Source organism: Corvus hawaiiensis, chromosome 1 (assembly GCF_020740725.1).
Source record: "Corvus hawaiiensis isolate bCorHaw1 chromosome 1, bCorHaw1.pri.cur, whole genome shotgun sequence".
Lineage (NCBI taxonomy): Eukaryota > Metazoa > Chordata > Aves > Passeriformes > Corvidae > Corvus > Corvus hawaiiensis.
This window is the reverse complement of record NC_063213.1, coordinates 59,980,417-59,997,699: the sequence shown is the minus strand read 5'-3', so window position 1 is coordinate 59,997,699 and position 17,283 is coordinate 59,980,417. Positions and strand designations below refer to the sequence as shown.

General features: G+C 39.3%; 1 protein-coding gene across 4 annotated transcripts in view; it reads left to right on the top strand.

Annotated features, from left to right (window-relative positions):
• ST8SIA6 (ST8 alpha-N-acetyl-neuraminide alpha-2,8-sialyltransferase 6) overlaps nucleotides 1-17,283 on the top strand; it is a 54,100-nt gene that overhangs the window by 11,089 nt on the left and 25,728 nt on the right. For all 4 annotated transcript variants that reach the window (XM_048307000.1, XM_048307021.1, XM_048306994.1 and 1 more), the window contains 2 exons: nucleotides 4,165-4,251; nucleotides 16,189-16,333. In XM_048307000.1, the coding sequence (XP_048162957.1) occupies nucleotides 4,165-4,251; nucleotides 16,189-16,333 (232 nt within the window). The remainder of the gene's footprint in view (nucleotides 1-4,164; nucleotides 4,252-16,188; nucleotides 16,334-17,283) is intronic.

Here is a 17,283-nt window from a genome sequence, read left to right as displayed (position 1 = left end):
TCTTCCTATTGAGAACATTTTGGAGCTGAGATTATAGGAGAAACTTTAAAACATACAAGACCTTTATTCTGTGGTTAAAGAGAAAGGGGCTGCACCATTTAGTGAGGCAGAAGATGAATTGGGCAGGTAGGAAGAGAAACACATTCTTGGAACACAGGAGCAAGGGATTGCTTTTTGCCGTGAATATTGCTGCTACTGCACTTCACTGAGAGGAGCTGCAGTGATTTTGTTGTTTTTCCAAGGTGTGACCCATGGGCATGGTATATAAATGCTTTATATTGCAGTTCTGGACTTGCAGGGACATTCTGGACACTCCTGCCTCTTAAGTTGGAAGAAAAAGAAAAAAAATTACTTTAAAGCTTGTCAAATGATTTGATAGTAAGAAATGCTATGTAAGTGGGAAGTTATTATTATAGTAAGTATGGTGGTGACAAAGAGCCTGAAATGCTGAGTTTTGTTAGCAGTTTCCCATTCTTATTCTAGAGCAAGCCCTGTGTACTCTCTCCTGGGGGCTTATAAAACTGGTAATTGTTTTGGTAGTATTAGTGTCCACAGGCAAAACAGATCCTCCCCTTATTTTGCACTTCCTGCCATTGTTTTTATTTGTTTCTTTCTTGACCATAAATGTGTCCTTTAGTAGAAATGTGTCCTTTTTTCACTCCTGCTGCTCAATCTTCCTTCTAATTCAAATACCTTTTTTACAAGTAGGTATTTAGTTTTAGCAAATAACCGGTGGGACTGCATCTGTCTGTTCTGACATTTTACCTGTTGGTCTCCATACTATCTCAATGCTTCTGTCCTTGCTGTTGTCCTTTAGATATCTGCCAAAAATCAGAAGATACTAATACTTTGTCAGTGCCTTGAATGTGCATAGTAATTCAACCTTAGTCACTGCAGTTAACATAGAAGGTCACTGCCTACCTGACAAATACTGTAGGAAAAAAAAAAAAGCCTTCCAGGTGTTACTTGTCAGTCGGGCTCATATAGTATAAGTGAGTTTCCTACGACAGCAAGTTATTATAATGGTTGTGGTGCAGGTGGCAGACAAAAATAGGACAAAACAAAACATGTTCCATTCATTCACTCTTCTCAGCACTGTAATTATTATGTTGTCCAAGTATTTTTATAGCTCAATTTACCTGAGCTTTTTTAATCTTAATAATAAAACCCTTTTAGCATCAGTGAATATGTGCTGTAGGCTCCTGGGTGTCAGTGGAAATATATGTAATGTCCCAGCTCTTTGAAATGGAGCAGTGGAGAAGACGACTGTCTGGGTTACAGCAGAGTCATGAAATGATTCCCTGATAATCTGAACTGATTCCTTTGGAGAAGTAAGTCCCAAAGCCTCCTTTAATGCAGGCAATGCTAAAACTGGATTTCTGAGAGAAAAAAAAAAGCTTTCTGGGCTGTAAACCCAGCTGCAGCAAATCCCAGAGCTTCATGTTGAGTCTTTAAAAAATTATCTATTGGAATACTGTCTGTAATCAAGTGGAGTTCATTTCATAGAAACCTTTTATTGGTGTGAGCAGATGCCTTGCAGAGCTGCTACAGTTGGGAGCTCCTGTCCCCCAGGACAGCGTGCTGGGATGTCTCTGCTGCCTGCGGCACTGTGCCAGCTGGCAAAGATGAGTTCTGACAGTCCGGAGTGTCTTTGTAAGTCACAAAAGGAGCTAAACTGGGTGCATAGGGTGAGCAGAGGTGGTGTTTTGACTTAAAAAGACCTGGAAGTCGTGCTTTTCTGTGTGAGCTGGTGAGCTTGGATACCTCCGAGCAAGAGCAGTTTGATCCAGTAGAGACCGCAGTGAAAAGGCTGCAGTGTTCTTGCTTTGTAATTGGTGTTTTTACACTAAGTGCATTCATTTTCTGTTGCAAGTCTTAGAAGGTCCTTACAGTTTCTGACAGTTAGTGCCTGTTTCCTATGAGGCCTCAGAACTAGCATTATGGGTGATGCTTTCATTCTTCTCCTTACCAAATGTTTCCCTGTAACTTGCTAATAACTTTGTCAGTCCATGCAATTTCTCTCTGAATCAATGGTAATTTTTGTTTTCATTTCTGACTCTGATCTTCATCTTATCAATGTCTTTAGGCTAGAATTTGCTTTTTCTATATTTTTTTTTCTCCTGGATAATGATAGGCTAAATAACTCTTCATGGTCTGTTATCCTATTAATTTTTGGAATTTTTTTATGAGTCCAAGCATCTAAGAGTGATTTCTTGTTTAGATTAAGGAATAAAACTAGATGAGTTATTCAACATCAGAATAGGCTGTTTTGGTCCTGTGCTTTTATCTCATTTTCACCCCACAGACATGCCCTGCCCTGCACTGCTCCTGACACTCGTCTGACCCCATGGTGACTCGATTTAGGTAGCAGCTTCAGCAGGAAAGTAGTTCCATTTTCTCTGGCTGCAGTTCCAAGGCTGATAACATACCAGCAGGCAGCTGCCAAAATAGGAGGACCTTGATCTCCATTTCCATCACTCTTTACTTATACTGGGTGTTGGGTTAGATGGATTCTTTCTTGATCTGGTTTAATACAATGAGGAAGAAGAAAATATATATGCATATCCTTTTCCTTCTGGATTATTTTTCTGCCCTGGTAGTAAAACTGGCCTAAGAAGGCATATGACAAGTGCAAAACCTGGAAAAAGCAAAACAGAGGTGGAGTCAGGTAGGTCTACCTGTAGTGACACAAGGGAGAGAAATCATTTGGAGTTGGACTGGAAGGAGGAAGAATGTACTGCAACAGGTCTGATCAACTACAACTGCCATAAAACTAGGTTTTTTTTTCTTTTCCTGCTTCTGCCAATTGGGTTTTCTTGAGTTGGGAAGGGCTCAGTAAAATCAGTTTAGTGAGAATCATCTAGTTCCATTAAGAGTTTGCTAAGTGTGGAGGATGAAAATTGTACATGTTGTCACAGGTGCAAACTTGACCCAGAGACCAGTTCTAATGCAGTATTCCTCTTTAAAGTATAATTTATTTTTCCATGTTGAAATTGGACATGATTTTACTCAGGGGTAGATAACTGAGTTACGTTTAGCAATTACAGTACTTTTATGAAGCAAACAATCTGTTTTTTCAAATGTGGAACAGAGGGAAGGAAGCTTTCAGATAATTGACCTCTGCTGCTGCAACCACCAGAGTGGTTTTATGTATCGCTTTTAATCAATTCTCGTGCTCCATTTAAAACAAGTGACGTTTCTTGCCATCCCAACTCTTGTAAAACTGTTCAAAACAGACACTTCTAAGTTCCAGCTTAAATAAACTCACGATCATTTGGGTCAACATTAAGCTATTTTTGTTAAAAAGAGGTGGGTCTTGTTTGGAGACTTGAGTCCCACAGAATTTTAGTCATGCATCCATACCATCTTTTCTTCTTATTACCCCAGTTATTATAAGTCAGTTACTGTTTTTTTTAAATCCTGTATTATGATCCAGGCACAAATGGGAGAAGTAGTAACATTGAACATGAAAGGAAAAAATGTCTCCGTTCTTTTGACTTAGATGTTACAAAGTATTTCACTTATGAACAAATTTATATCTCTTGAACATATTTTCAAGAGCAGAGAGCTCTTTGGTTATATGTAGCAATGTAACCAAAGTTCTCTTTTATGTAAAATAGCAGATTGTTTTATTTTAGAGACAATTTAAAGGAAAATTTACATCTGTAAATATTGGTCTATGGTCTTTAGATAATTGAGCTTTGGGGACACTATAAAGTAAATGAAGGAAGAGGCATAAGAAGTGTTATGCTTCATCGTGGCCTGCTAGTGCCACTTTTCAAAGCATTTTTAAAGTTTAAAAAACCAAGTAGAAGAGAATTATTTGTATTATTTTTGACTTTTGCACTTGATATGATTTCTAATAACTTCAAGATATTTATGGTCAGTTATGTAAGTTTGAAACAGTGGTACTTTAGAAAGTTTCTGAAGTTCATTAGGACATCAGTACTAAGAAGAGATGTTTAATAGGTCATGCTAGTTAAATGAGGGTAGTGTTGTTACAAATTACAAAAATAAAATGGGTCATGTAGTTCTAAAATCAATCTATTATATATGCACCATGCACATTATTCTCAATACATGCATCATTTGAATGTTTTTGGAGACTGTTTCTAAATATCCTTACATATATATTCTAGTGTTTGATGTTGTTTCCTTTTTTAGATACTCAGAAGATTATTATCTTCACATAGTCACAAAACTGCAGAACTGCACCTGGGTAAGGAAACCAGAAGAATCTACAAAATTCAGGTAATTTTCATTCTCTCATTTAGAAAAACTGTTTACCCTAGATTTTTCTAACAAGGCATAAATTTAAATATTGCCTTTTAAACAGATAATTTTGTATTGCTTGTAGTGATTTCTATGAATCTTTTGATGCTGGGGCTCTTCTTGTTTGTTGGAACTTAACTGTGCAAACTGAGTAGAATAAAAGAACTACATAAATAATTTCACTTATTTCCAGTATAATGAATAGTAAGCCAACTTAAGTAGAATGAAATAAAATATTCCTGGCACAAACCCTACAGTATTAAAAAAGTATTGATAGTGTTATTTTGTCCATCTGAACGGGCACTCTGATAGAAGACTGTAATGAAGCAGTGTATTCCTTACCCCAAGACTATTGCCTCTATTACAGAAGTGCCCAAGGCACTCATTAGGTTTGACACTGCATGTCATGGCCCCTGAGCATGACAGCACGTGATTCCATCTGTCCTTGTTTGGGGTGGCACAGAAGCACATGCTCAGTAGGGATGGTGATCTCTGAAAAGCCTAAACTCTCATTTGGAAATGCATCACGCTGGTTCTAAAGAACAGCTTCACTGTGCCATCCCTGTCTTCTCCAGGGCAAAAAGCTCTCTTGAATTATGTTTTTGCATGGATCGGAATTAAAGATTCTGTCATGATTGTTAAAAATAAATAAACCGACCTATCTTCCAACTCTTTGGAGTTAACTAGCATTGAGAACTAAATATCCACATGCTCAGCATGATACCTTTGGAAGAAGTAGTTTTGGGGCGGGGCAGGATGGGGTAAAGGGTTTTGTGCAACATAAATTGCTGTGTTTGCTGTGTATAACAACTGACTAATGGTGTTTCCCGAAGCTGAGGTAGGAGTATACATGGAGTTAAAGAAACTCTACATCGACTCAGGCAGGCCTTAGCTGTGCACAGAGATATCAAGCATGATAAGGAGCTGTAAAGCAGCCCATTCCATTTCAGAACAGGCAAGTGTCTTGCACAGAGTTGACAGGAGGTGAAGCTGCTCTCACCTGCTCCTCACCTTGCTACATTTAGGCTTTTAGTTTTCCAATCTGTTGGTTTTTTTTAACTTCTCTTCCTTCCAAACAGACCAGCCACCGCGTACCAGCTATTTGCTTCTGCTATACTGGGTGTTTGAATCAGTGGCACAGTAGCCACTCCTTGGTCCAGCCTGACTTCATTTATTGCTTATACAGTCTCCCCCCACTGGGCCAACTTCTACTTCTTCTAGGCTTATGGGAATCAAACATCCAAAACATAATGTAAGACTGGACTTTAAGTACAGGATGCTTCCTGTTCCTCCTGCTGTCTTTGGCTTCCAGCAAGGAGTATGGGTCATAAGTACTCAAGGTGTGTTAGGCAACCAATGATGAAACAAAAAGACAAAATTGTGGGATGCACTAAGCCACCAAAAAAGTGTGGACTGTATGTACATTGAGGTGATCTTACTAGCTTTAATTTTGCTCAAATACCAAGCAGAAAACCATCATTTAAAATCCGTGTTTCAGCACAGGCTGGACAAACCTGTTACTGAATCAACATTCAAGGGCTGAGCTGTTATGGTTTCCTTGGTTTTTAACACCCAAACCAGCTGCAGTATTAGCTAGTTCATATGTACATAACCCCTGCTGCAATTCTGATGACAGTACTTTGTATTCTTCTAATCCTGAAATTTGATCACATTTGATGTCATCAAAGATTTCCATTGATACGACCAAGGACTGGTACTTTGTTGTAGGGCACTGTGAATCATTATTTTACAAAAGATGGATTTTTTTGCATAAGTCTTTTCTTTCTTTTTTCATTCTCAAAATCTTCTCTATTGTTTTTTGGAAATAGGATATTAAAATTTTACAGTTGTCCTTAATCCAAGACCTGGATTTTCTGTACTGGAGATTTTCAAGGCTCTTAGCAGTTGGTCAATAGAGGCTTTAAAAAAATATATTTTAAAAAGAGGAAACCCAATTTTCTATAAAATTTGCTGCCTAAATCTCCATGCTTATAGCGCTCCCAGACTTATTCATCAGACTTAAGCCTGGAACTAGCTTTGCAGGGGCACTTTAGCTGAGAAATGATGCATTAATAGAGCTATGGGGAAGAAAATGTTTCTAGAACTGCAGTGAAATAAATGAATTAATAATCCCTGGGCAGTAGATCTCTTCCTTTGTCTGACTTAGCCTAGTGTCAGTAATAGCTATGTAATACAAATATTATACAGTCTGAAAATCTCATTAAGTAGGTAGATAAACACCCATTTGCAGAAGAGGAAATTAATCTCAGGTGGGTTGTGCAGCAGAAATTGGGTACTACAGCCAGCCACCTTCTGCAGGAGAAACTTGAAGCTGCCTGCATCCCATTATTCACCTGCCAGTGCCACCAGAAGTCTGCCCGCTGACAAGACTGCAGAGAAGCTGCTTGACTTCTTTTCCTGTTTGTCCATCTGTTAAATGGAGAGAACGCTTAGATGCTTCTCAGGCGTGGTGTCAATTTCATGACATCTCTCTATTATCCTGAAGTTCTGAAGAACAGGCATGCATATTTATAAGGGATTTAATATCTTATGCTTCAGGGCATAAACTAACCTCTAATTAATAAGGTTCAAGAGCAGCTTCTCCTGGGGTAGGTAATTTTTCAGAGCTTTCCTGTGTTTTCCTCTGCAGCTTTTCCTGTTGGCTTCCATCATGCTGCTAGTGGAGTGAAGGAATATGTGATCTGAGCCAGTAACTCTTATGTTCCTAGAAGACAGCACTGTGTGCCAAGGAGTGCACGTCCATTCTCATTGTAAGCCGCTCTCCCAGCAGATCCAGGCCAAATAAAATAATATAAATTAGAAGTGCAATGCAGGAAAGAAATACTTCTTTTTATTTGGCAAAAGGGCTACAGCTGACAGCCATGTCTGGCACAAACTACAGTGTTTTTTGCCAACTCCCTGTTGGAGAGCAGAGTGCAGGAGTCCAGGTTGACCCTCTACTACCAGGCTCAGCTTTGTCATGCAGCTGTACAAAGTGTGTCCCTTTGTTGTCAGAGGGCTGCCCATTCCCAAATGGCTCCCTCTAAAGCTGCTCTGCTGTGCAGGTTCACATGCTCTTTGCTAGGCTGCTCTCTGGCAGTGCTCAGTGGTTCTTGACAGCTACGTGATGTTTACACATGCATTTCTAAAAATCAAGAAGAACCAGGAAGCAAGTACAAGCCATGAGGTTCCCTTAAATACCTCCCATATCCACAGTCACTCTACTGTGGTTTATTTTTGTCCAGACTCTGTCAGGGAACCGATCTCCTGGCATTTCACTTATCTTAGTAGCCATAATGGTGACATCAGCATTGCCAGATATAGGCTGCCCTCAGAAGAGCAAGTGCAAGCACTTGGTTCATTGCTCTTGAAATCTAGTTAAGATTTATTGTGCCCCACAGTAGTATTTGTCAGTCCTTGTTAAAGAGGCTTTATCTAACTTCACAATAGAAGCTAGCAAAGGGTTAGTTACCAGAAGTGGTGTAAGTAGCATCCTGCTAATAGTGATTTTGGGAGTCTTCTCCAACATTTACTGCTAGGGACGTATGGAAAACTATTTTTTATTCAGACTTTTTCTTTATGAAATTCTTCTTCTCTTGACCTTTTTAAAATTTCTTTTGGTCTTTAGAGCTCTATGATCATCTAGCATCTCCCATTATGCCTTTGCTTCTAAGCCCGCCTGAATTCTTCCTCCCTGTTCAGATTTACATCAGCTCTAATTTGTTTTAGACAGAGCAAGTCCTTGGATTTCTTGATTTTAAGAGAGAAACTTGGTAGAAACTTGGAAGGGTAGGGGAAATAATCTCACAGCTGCCTGGAAGGGTCATCCTTAAAGCTCTAGGAAAAAAAGCTGTGCCTGGGTAGATTTCTCTGCAAAGGGTCTTCTAGCTACAGTCAGCAGAGTCTCAAGTTCCCTAGGTAACCTGAATATCAATTATTATATTAGTATTCTTCAAAGGTTTTCCACTTTAAAGAAATGTTTCATTAGTGCAACAAATTACAGAGCCCAATTAAGTGCAAGCTGTAATTGTTTTTTACACCTCCACATCTCTCTGCTTTACAGACTTTTAAGCTTGATTTATTCTCATTTGGGATATACATAAATGGTATCAAATAATCTGCAGGTTTTCAAAATAGTTGCAACTCCAGTTTTTGCAGAAAGCTACAAAATAGTTAAAACAGCCCTCAAACTGAGGGGAGAGAGGTTACAGGGAAAGGCTGAGCAAATTCTGTCTTTCAGAGAAGCCTCTGAGCGTTGTATTTCTGGGCTGTCTGACTGAGCTTGAAGCCTGGCAAAGTAATGCAACAGTGCTCCAGGAGAGGTATCACACTGGAATAGTGAGCTGTGGGTACTGGGCCCTCTCCCTATGGAAAGAACATTCCAGACAAACCTTACTTGCATCTCATAATGAAGGGAGAAGGATGTTCCTAGGTGTAAAATACAGATTTAAAATTCCTGCTGTTACACTGCAGTTTAGCTGGCATGATGTTCCCCCCGACCAAAATATTTTAAATTTTCTTCTTTTTTAAAGGAACATTACTACTTTAAAAAAAGAACATAGACTCTTGAAGAGTTAAAAGATCAATCATTTTCCTAGTCCTGTTATTTTCCCTCTGCCTTTTTACTCTACTTGACCTCTATTACCCTTTTCCCACTTTATATCTCTTCTCAAAAGTGTGTGTTAAACCTTCCTGCAGATTATAGAATCCCACTTCTTGAAGAGATTAGTTTTGTTGCAGGCTACACTCTAACCAATGTAACAGTATTGCTTATCACATCTGTGTACTGCAATGAACCCCAGCTGAAACACAAATAAAACACACTGCAAGGTCAATTTATGCTTATATAAGCTCACACCACCACATAATCAATAGCTTTTCTAACACTAAACAGATCAATATTTCTGCTGTAATCTCTGAAATCTTCGAGTTTACAAGAAAATACACAGAATTCTGGGACTGCAGAGTGGTTTAAGAGTATATTTGCTGCACAGATTTAATAGATCATATGTAAAATAATGAGTATATATCCAAAGACATATTTTATTTCAGGAGAGAAAAAGCAGGGTGGAGAGATAGTAGTTAGTGACAGTTTGAAGAAATGCTTGAATCTTTTAATTGGTCTACAGACTATTATATACTTTTCTAAAGGTTGAAGGATTCCTATAAAGAGAACCTAATTTTGGATCAGTCTGAGCTAATTATGTCTTCATGGCAGACTCTTTAAATAGTCTTTAGTATGAAAATTTTATTACACTTCTTACATATTCAGCCTTGATTTCAGATTCAACCCTTTTGGCTTTCTTTGTCTTAGACATTTATGATGTTACTTCATTTATAGACAGTTCAAGGGCTGTCAGTGTAGTATTCCCCTTCAATGTGTTCTGTTTCAAATATCAGATTTAACCACTCTTTTCTAAAAGTTTGGAATGTGTCATAATATGCCTCATTGCACTATGATTGACACACTGACTTGGATTGACAAGAGCCTGGAGAAACCTGTATCATTGTCTAGAGCCCCCAGTGCAGTACGATAAGATAATTGCTTGCTCATTATAAAATATTACAGCAGTGGACATAGATAAAAAGTAGTCTTGGTGTTTGTAGTTGTGCCCTTGAAATTTTGCTGTTACATACTGGAATTTTTTGTGTGTTCTTCTACTGTTACAACAATCTCTGCAGTATGAAACCTCAAACTCTTTGATGTCTTCACATGTACAGTACAATAACTCACATGACCTAATGAGTACAACTATCCAAGCTAGATAACCTATTAAAACAAACTGTTAAGCAAGCACAAAGCTTTTTGTGGTTTGTAGCAATCCATGGACTTTTGTCACTTGAATGCTTTGCCCTTTGTTCAAATTAGATTATAAAATGTGAAGTGCTGTGAAATCCACTTAGCTTACGGGAGTTACAGCTTAAAATATTTGCTAGTTTCAATTTGCATGTGGTTCTCTTTTGTGTGGTGTTTTTGTGTGTTGGGTGACTGAAGATCCACAAGGAGATACATCTCTCTCTGTAAGCATTGCTGGTGTCAATAATGTGCAGGTGCTTTATAACAGGACTGATAGGATACTGGTTTTGCAAGCAAGCATTCACTTTATAGATGTTTGTAAATGGTGACTTAGAATCAAATAGATTTACACCATTATTGAAAAAGGTTTGTCCTGATCGCTGTTAAAATACTCCAGTTGTTGAAATTTTGCACCTTGCCTAGGCAACCTGTTTCAGTGTTTCCTAATACTGAACTTAAGCTTTCTTTAGAGCAAATTGAAATTATTTTCCTCACCCTTCCCACCATGGCCTGAAAAGACAGTTGAACATTTATTATTTTGAACAATGTTTTGAATATTGTGATACTTCTGCAGCGTCTATCTCCCGCCATTCTTCTCTTCCTCCCACGCCAGTTTAGTCCAATGTGTGATGACAGTGAGATATTTCACTCTGTTCTCAGCAGTGACAAATGCCCTCAGGCCACAGATCCACAGGCACTGGTGTCATACTGAAGTGTAGTCTACACAAAAGAAATACTATTAATTTCACACAGTTTTGTCAGACTGTAGGCTCACTGGGGCCACTGCACCGCCTTGAGGATCACAGTTAACTGTGTTGGCCCAGTGGTCCAGCTCTAGGCTGGAGTATACCAATTCCAGTGGCATACTTTCTTTCCTGTGTCCCAAAGTAATGCTGTGTAAAGTCTGGGTGCAGAAGCAAGTGCCTTTTCACACCAGACATGTATCTGAGTAAAATATTTTAAAACATATAAACCAAAATCACTTTAGCTAAGCATTGTTAATGTAAAAGGTTTGGAAGAATGGGAAGTTTTTAAACTCTGCAAAAGCTTTTTACATAAAGATAGATTTCACCCTCATTATAGATTCTTCCCATTTCACTCAGAGTAAGGGCAGTGCTGGCTTTTGAACCAGCAGAGAGAGTCTGCTAAGTGACTAGTTGTTGATTGTTTTAGCCTTTATGGTTGGTCTGCGCTGAGTTTTTGGAGATGTTGAGAAGTTGGCAGCATCTTCAGGATGTGTGCATGCTGTGACTTGTCAGCAGACACTTGCAGCCTGTACACAAGGCCTGAATCAGCTAAAATGCATATATTCATACTAGCACAGAACCAAGGTAGCTAATTTTGCAGCTATCTTGGCTCCAGAGCAACTGCAGGAGCTGCAAAGAAACTATATCAGCATATTTAGAGCCTGCATATTCCACTAAATAGAGTGGACTGTTGGGGTCTCCTCCCCATGTGGTCCTGGGAGAGGGGCCCTGGCGGGAGACACGGGGTTTCCCTGTCCCTGGTCAGCCTCGTTCCCCATTGGTTGTTTTGTGTTCCCCTGCACGGGCAAGGACCCTCAGGTCCCGTGATTGAGCAGTTCCTCGGCAGAGCCCCGGCCATGCGGCTGGAGAAATAAACATCTCTGAAACATCTATCAAGAACTGGTCCATATATATATTTCCTTTCCATGGGACTCCTGGTTTGATATATGTGTGTTACAGTAATCCCCACTGTAGCAGTGGACTATCCATGTCAGGTGTTTGTAATGCAGAAAACTTTGGGAACATGTAATCAAGGCAACAGCCCTCTGTTTCTGCCAACAATTCATCATGGAAAAACTGCATAGCAGTTGGAAAATAACATTATTTGGCTTGTCTCACAAGCCAAAACGATTTTGGTAACTGGCTTCAAGGAACTGGGATTTTCGTAAGGTCTCAGCGGCCATGAACCTTAAGAAGTTATTTGGATGCCATGTAGGCTCAAAATTCTGTACCAGCTGAATATAACTTGGGTCCTGCATCGTTCAGCCACAAAGGAAAAAATTCAGTGAAAGTATATGCTGAGCAACAAAAAACATTGTATGACTCTGTATTGTCTAATATGATCAAAGCTTCCCAGACAAATGCAGCACATGGCTCCACTTAGGTTATTGACTAAGATAGTCATGACTGTACTTACTCAGTCCTATGAGATATGTATTACCAGTCAAAATGGTGTTGTCTTTTTCCAGATTTTGAGTTTGTTCCTCAGTTATTACAAGTGACTTTTCTAGATAATGCAATCAACTCCCTTTCTGCTTATCTTGGCATAAGAAATATGTGTTTAGAGTTGTGCCTCAGGATTTAAAAATAGCTCTTAGATATCACTCAGCTTCCACATCCCTGCAGGAGAAAGTGAGGAAAAGGCTTCTCCAAATAAGAAACTGTCAGTAATAACCTCTTCTACAGAGGAGATACTTTCCAAAACTATTGCCCTACAAAACTTGGGTACTTTGACTCAAGCATCACCTTCCATCTGGACTTGTGATGCTGTGACTGGATCATAAACACCTTTTGTTCTAGGGCAACCCCCCTGTCTCTGATAAAAGCTGGAACTTAAACCTTCTTACTGTAAGATACACTCATGTTCTGACAGGTATGAGGTGGATGCTCAGCCTGTATAGCAGCGTCTTCCAAGAGCTGCTTCTGTACCTCAGGATTTTCTCCCAGTCGGAACAGACAACGTGAATCAATTTCCATTCTTAAAATAAAAAAACAAAACCAGAGTTTGGCTTTAAGTTACCACTGTTTGGTGCTGTTAAGATTTTGATTCTTGTTTTAAGTTTCCTTCCACCCAGGTGGCACGATTCACAAGTTAAAATGTTGTCTTGGCTTTGCAACTCCTCACATGTAGCACTTGTTAAAAGGAGTGGCTTGTAGATTCCATGTGTTAATCTTGTGAAGTAAATGCTCTTTAGTGAGTTGTCACCTCCTGACAGACCACATATGAATGACATTAATATTGTGATGAAATTGCAGTAAAAGATTGCTTGAACTGCCCAGTCTCTACCCCTTCCTCATCGTTCGCTGTCAGTTGTAGATTACCACGTGTCACAGTGTACAAAATCCTATGTGAGCAGATTGCTGAATACACTGCCGTGGGTATTGCTGTCTGCAGGTTACATGCATTCCCACTGGAGCTCTGTACAGGGGTGCTTGGGCACAGTGGGATTCTGTGTCATGATTTGATCTAAGTAAAAGGTTTCTATTGTTGCCATCAAATTTTTGGCATGAATGCTCTAAAAATTTTTGTCATTACTCAGTATGTATTATCTTATTCTTACTGTGTTTCTGGACTAGTTTAGCTCTGTTTTACTTCCTCAGTAGATCCATAATATTAATTTTAACTATTACTTTCTTATTAATTCTGGTATTTATTTTTCTTCCATGCTGTTTCTGCTTTTATTGAAGCACTCGTTCTTGTGGAATGAGTAATAAAAAGCAAAAACCTGTCATCTCTATTAATGAATGGGATCTGTTAGCAGTTTGACTTTTCAGGGTCTGGTAGCCGTTGCACACAAAAGAGCTGTTTTACTAAAGCTGGCAGGAATATTCTGTCATTATTCCTTCTCCTCTGAATGTCCAGTGGTTGACACAGATAATATTTAGGCTTGCATCATTTAGCTTCAAGAAAATAAGCAAGGAAATCAAAATTAAGGGTTATATGATTCCTCATTTCCATGTAAGCACCAAGGAGCAGTGAAGGACAGCTGCTTCCTGAGGGACAGGGTCCAAACACAGTAACCTGGCCAGCAGAGCAGAAACTGGTAGCTGGGCTCATCCCATCTCTAGCCAGGAATGGGGCAGCCCTAGCCCAGGCATGGGCACAGGATGGACACAATTGGAGACTGGCCATGCTGTGGTGTTGCTGGGATGGGGACTGACGGCTCTAGAAGGTTGAAATAGGGTCCTGGACCCTAGACAGGGTAAGGGAAGCCGCAGGGTGCTGGACAGGAGTAGTGAGGCTTGGTGGTGCCTTTAGGACCTGACAGTGATATCTGAATCCTCTTATTGTTACAGTATTTAATAAGATTGGAAAGAGCTGGTTATAGCAAAAAGTGTACAAGAAAAAAAAGCAAGTGTGCTCCAGTCAAAACCAACTGATTCAACAATATCCAGTGTTCCCAGACATCATCGTTTGACTCTACTGCCTCATTGCTCCCGTTTTATTTTGCCATATATTTAAAATAGGATACTATATATGCACAGAGCAATTGTTTTCACCATGTGGGTACCTCCTAACCACAGAGCACAGTCTCAGTTCCGTCCCCACCCTTGGACCTAGTGGTTTTCATTGACCACCGATCTTCCCTGCCCCTTAAGGCTTGGAGCAGGGCAGTGGGAATCATCATGTTTAGGGAGTGGAGTGGAATGCAGGTTATGGAAATCTGAACCCTACTGGCTCCTCTCTCAGGAGTGACATTTCCTGGTTACTCTCCTAGAGTGGTTATTTCACATCTGTGCCATCCCAGCGCTCAGTCATTCCCAGTGTTCCTCATACATCTGGAAACTTTGTCATGGAGGAGTTTTAGAACTCAGTATTCAAAATGGGTTAATATATACCAGTAAGTCATCTGACAACTGAAATGGTGCTCTTTTCTTTCCTTCCTTTGGTATTTTATGTATGACTCAAACCAACCTTCCCAAGCTTTTTTTTCCCCTTTTATTTTGACCATTTTTTCAAGGGAAGTGAGATTGAGAGTTATCCCAGACCTGTTCATAACATAAAAATGGGAAACATAATCTTTAGGTTCTTCCGTGTGCTAGACTATGCTATGGTTCCATCAGAAACATTATTATTATTTATAATATTTTATAATATTTATAATAATAATTGGTATTTTTGTTATTTTTATTATTGTATTTTCTCTGTCTTCATTGTTGAGAAAGTGAAATGAAGCAACTTCTCTTATCTGTGTCTTACCCCATTAAAGTCAGCTCAATTTCAAGCAGGATTTGGCCTCTAATATTTAACTAGTTTCAACAATTTGTTTTACTTTGCACATGAAACAGTATGAAATAACTTCTATTCCTTTGGCTCTAACTGTAAATTTTTTTTTCTTCTCAATTAACCTTCAGTGTGGTATTTTCAAAATTCTCGGCAATTCTGTTATAAATGCATTTCCTTCTCTAAATTGTTAGTAATTCTCTTAGTAGCTCACCTAATGAGAAAGCTGTGTCCTAGAAATTGATACATAATGTCTGGCTATGAATATTTCAGCCTTACAGCCTGAAAATCAGATCCCATGGCAGCAGAGAGGATGTTGTTGCCTAAAGCAAAATGAATTATAGTGTTTTGGGTCTGATTTCAAAGGCCTGATGGGGATTTTCATTTCATTTCACTGTTAATAATGTAGAATGTTTGCACACATAATATTTTTATATGTTTGGAGGTAACAGGAATTGTAAGATGAGTGATAGTCTTCACTCCCACAAAAGGTTTAAGTGAATCCCTTGCATTTTTATTTATTTAAGGACTTCTGCTAGGTGTTTTGGGGAGCAGCTAGGCTGTCTCTACCACATAGGTACCTGTCTTCTTTAGGTGGAAGTTGTGATGTAATTTATTTAACACCTCTGATGCTGTGCACAGAAAAATTGTGATGAACAGTTGTAGAAATTAATTATTAATTAATTGGCTTGCAACCATCTAGCTGTTCACTAAGTACCATTGCCAGTACCTTCTATCACCATCTCTTTTATTTCCTTTTTTTTTCTTCTCCAGCTTTCTATTTCTTACCATCACTTGTTCTATGTTGATGAAAATCACATTTTTAATTCTTTGGGGACTGTAGTCTCTCACTGTTTCTGTATTAATCTTAGCAATTAATAATATTGAGGAGATCAATTACAACTTCTTTTCAGTAGGAAAAGGAGACCAAGAGATAAAAACATTTCTAAGTTCGTAGTCTGATTAATTTCTGAACATTTGCTCTGAAAATGCAAGGCAAGTCAAAGGAAATGACGTCAGAGAAGGTTAATATAGCCTTTTGTTGCTAGTTAATTCAAACTGGTGTTCATTGGTCTGGTTCTCTAGCACTGCTTTCCTACTTATTTGCCTGTCTTTGATCTGGTTTTGTTTGTTTGGGTTTTTTGCAGGTCAGAATTAGCTTCCTGCTGTGATGCAGTTCACAATTTTATTGCTTCTCAAAACAACAGCCCACTGGGAAGTAACATGAGTTACGAAGTGGACAGTAAAAAGACTATCCTCATTACAGAGGACATTTTTAAGATGCTGCCTGTGGTAAGAACTGTATCTTTACTTGTTATTGTAATCACAGCATCCTATATATATTTTGGGTTAGTAATTGAGATGCTTTGATTCCTCTGGAAGAGACCGTCAGCCCCTGCATGCACTTCTTTATTCACCTTGCAAGGTGGTTTTTCTTTTAAGCCTTCCTCTGCAGTGGTAGAGGCATCTACAGGGTATCACAGATCATAGATTGCAGGTAGAGTTGCTACAGAAAAAAGCAGTGCCTGGCTTGGCAGCCAGCTGAATTCAGGAGCAAATACTCTGAGAATGTTTGCCTTGCTTTTATCATTCCCATTGTTAAAGGCATTTCAATCTGGAAGAACATTTCATATTCCTCATATGCCCATGTCATTTCCAGTGCAGGCTGGGGTATGTAAGTTATGAAAGCTATTTTGGTGGTAAATCTGATACAAAACAGCACAGAACAGAATAGAATAGAACAGAGTAATTTCTGTTGGAAGGGACCCACAATGATTGCATAGTCCAACTGCCTGACCAATTCAGGGCTGACCAAGTTAAAGCAAGTTATTAAGGACATGGTCCAAATGCCTCAGACACTGACAGCTGGAGACATCAACCACCTCTCTAGGAAGCTTGTTTCAGCAATTGACCATCCTCTTGGTAAAGAAATGCTTCCTAATGTCATGTCTAAACCTGCCCCGGTGCAGCTTGGAACGATTGTGATGTGTCCTATCACTGGATACAATGGAGACAAGATCAGCACCTTTCTTTCCACTTCCCTTCCTCAGGAAGCTGTCGAGAGCAATGAGGTCACCCCTCTTTTTCTCCAAACTATACAAGTCCAAAGTCCTCGGCCACTCTTCATAGGACATTCTATCCAGCCTTTTCACCAGCTTTGTTACCCACTGGGGCAGGGTGTTTGCAGCCAGACACACTGGTTGAGGAAAGGAATCAGACTTTGTAGCTCAGGATTGCAATAG